The sequence below is a fragment of the Oncorhynchus tshawytscha genome, linkage group LG31 (assembly GCF_018296145.1).
Source record: "Oncorhynchus tshawytscha isolate Ot180627B linkage group LG31, Otsh_v2.0, whole genome shotgun sequence".
Taxonomy (NCBI): Eukaryota; Metazoa; Chordata; class Actinopteri; order Salmoniformes; family Salmonidae; genus Oncorhynchus; species Oncorhynchus tshawytscha.
The window spans coordinates 9995549-9997352 of NC_056459.1; the positions used below are offsets into that span (position 1 = coordinate 9995549).

The following is a 1804-nucleotide window of genomic DNA, read 5'->3' on the forward strand; positions in this document are numbered from 1 at the left end:
CTACTATGGATCGGCTCCTAAAGTTTCACCCTGGTGGTTGAATTCCTTGGAGTGGTGGGAATGTTTAATATCATTGACCGAGATACCCATCTCACCCAATCCGTGCAAAACACGGTCTGAGGAGACCAAGGTGATGACGTTCGAGCGAAATGGGAGCAGCACCGGGCTGGTTCTATATAAATAGAGAAAGTTTCCAAGCAACAACAGAAGCAAGTGCAGCACCCATGAGCAGAAGAGTGAGGACCTGAACTGCAAAATAGAGAGGGAGAGAATAACACCAAAGTCACAGATAGTTGCCAAGAGAACTTTGCTGAAGTACGACTTGTTTCTCATCCACTCAGTTCAAGCGGAAGATTTTCAGCACCATGGACAGCATCAGGGTCCGCGCAGTCTTCTACCTGGGCGTCTGTCTGTCTGTCTTCAGTGTTGATTGCCAGGAGCAGATGTCACCCGATAACATACTCTCTTCACAAGAGGAACAATTTCCACTGGGATATGTCACCAGAAATGTGGTGTGTCAAATGTACTAATTTACTTATTTTTCTGTCCTTTTTGAGGATTTTTAGGAAAAAACAGTTTGTTTCGACTCAAACCAATCCAGAACTTGTTCAAGCATTTATTTATGTTGTACCATCAAATGATGTGTAACTATTCTGTGATGGAGATTGAGGACAGTCTACTTTTACCTTATGTGTTCAAATTAGCTATGTAAGACATCTATTATGTACATTATGCATTTGCGCCCATTCTTGCCCAATGTCAAGTAGCCGATTATATCGTTCCGCCTTCAAGCTAATGTCGAGAAATAGATGCGATGCAATATTTATTTGGGTTGATAGTGAAGATGATTCTAAATATCTTTATTGGCGACTTTTTTCAGGCTGATGTCCTCGAGGGGCTTCTAGAAGGCGGGCAGCAAGACAACATGATAGGTCTATCAGTGGAGAAGAAAGCAAGTCTCATTCCACGGGTAAGTCAAGAATAACCTACGTTCTTTTACATCTACCTTACATATCTCAGTTCCAAAACGCACCTAACGCAAAACTGAATGAGCGCAAAAGGTCGTCCGAGAGTCATATATTTGGAGTGCCAGCAGAGCCTACGGTGCTGTCAGAAGTTGTCTGTTACATTGAATGTGCTTTTATTTGGGAACAGAAATGTGCAAGTAGGACCTAACGAATTTTGCTAACACTCTCTCTCCTCTCATATTTACAGTGTGATGTTGGAGAGCGGTGCGCTATGAAACACGGGCCGCGCATCGGAAGGCTTTGTGACTGTCTGCGAGGCACCGCATGCAACACATTCTTCCTGCGTTGTTACTGACCCCGGTCACAGACCTATCCCCTCAGGCGCACAACATTTCCGAGACCCAGGCTTGTGATACGCCCATGCACCTGTACCGTTACCAATGTAAATGTCAGTCTGCATGTATGACTGTCTTGAATTCCTTTGTCTTCTGGAAGTATAAACAAATGTATTTATTTTCATTTAATAAAACATCTCCATAAAGCTCTACGCATCCTCTTGCATTGTAGACGGGCCCTTTTTGATGTGTCATTAAATCAAAAGTTCACTTCTTATTTTCCTATTGCATTTGTAGCCCTACAGCTGCAATTAAATCCGTTTATTTAGGTTAATCTCCAAATATGTTGCTTATAATGACATTGAAAGTCGAAAAATTAGATGAAGTTGCACACATCAGAAATGCTATCTAAAAAGACGTTTTCATTCAAACACGTTGTCTGAAGATTTCTCACATTTTAGTACGTTGATAAAAGACCAAGGTGATAAACTATACGTTTGG

At 41.9% G+C, this 1804-nt stretch overlaps 1 protein-coding gene across 1 annotated transcript; it reads left to right on the top strand.

The window, feature by feature from the left end:
• Positions 1-219: 219 nt before the first annotated feature.
• LOC112229749 (niq CART3-like) lies at positions 220-1524 on the top strand. Its single transcript, XM_024395763.1, has 3 exons — positions 220-512; positions 881-970; positions 1216-1524. Exons 1-3 carry the CDS (start codon positions 366-368, stop codon positions 1321-1323), a joined length of 345 nt encoding a protein of 114 aa, XP_024251531.1. The 5' UTR covers positions 220-365; the 3' UTR covers positions 1324-1524.
• Positions 1525-1804: the final 280 nt, after the last annotated feature.

Bases quoted from the DNA above. Each gene is read 5' to 3' on its own strand.
- LOC112229749 (XM_024395763.1), top strand. From the start codon at position 366: ATGGACAGCATCAGGGTCCGCGCAGTCTTCTACCTGGGCGTCTGTCTG. The intron at 513-880 runs GTGTGTCAAATG...GACTTTTTTCAG, and splicing joins GATATGTCACCAGAAATGTG to GCTGATGTCCTCGAGGGGCT. The intron at 971-1,215 runs GTAAGTCAAGAA...TCATATTTACAG, and splicing joins AAGCAAGTCTCATTCCACGG to TGTGATGTTGGAGAGCGGTG.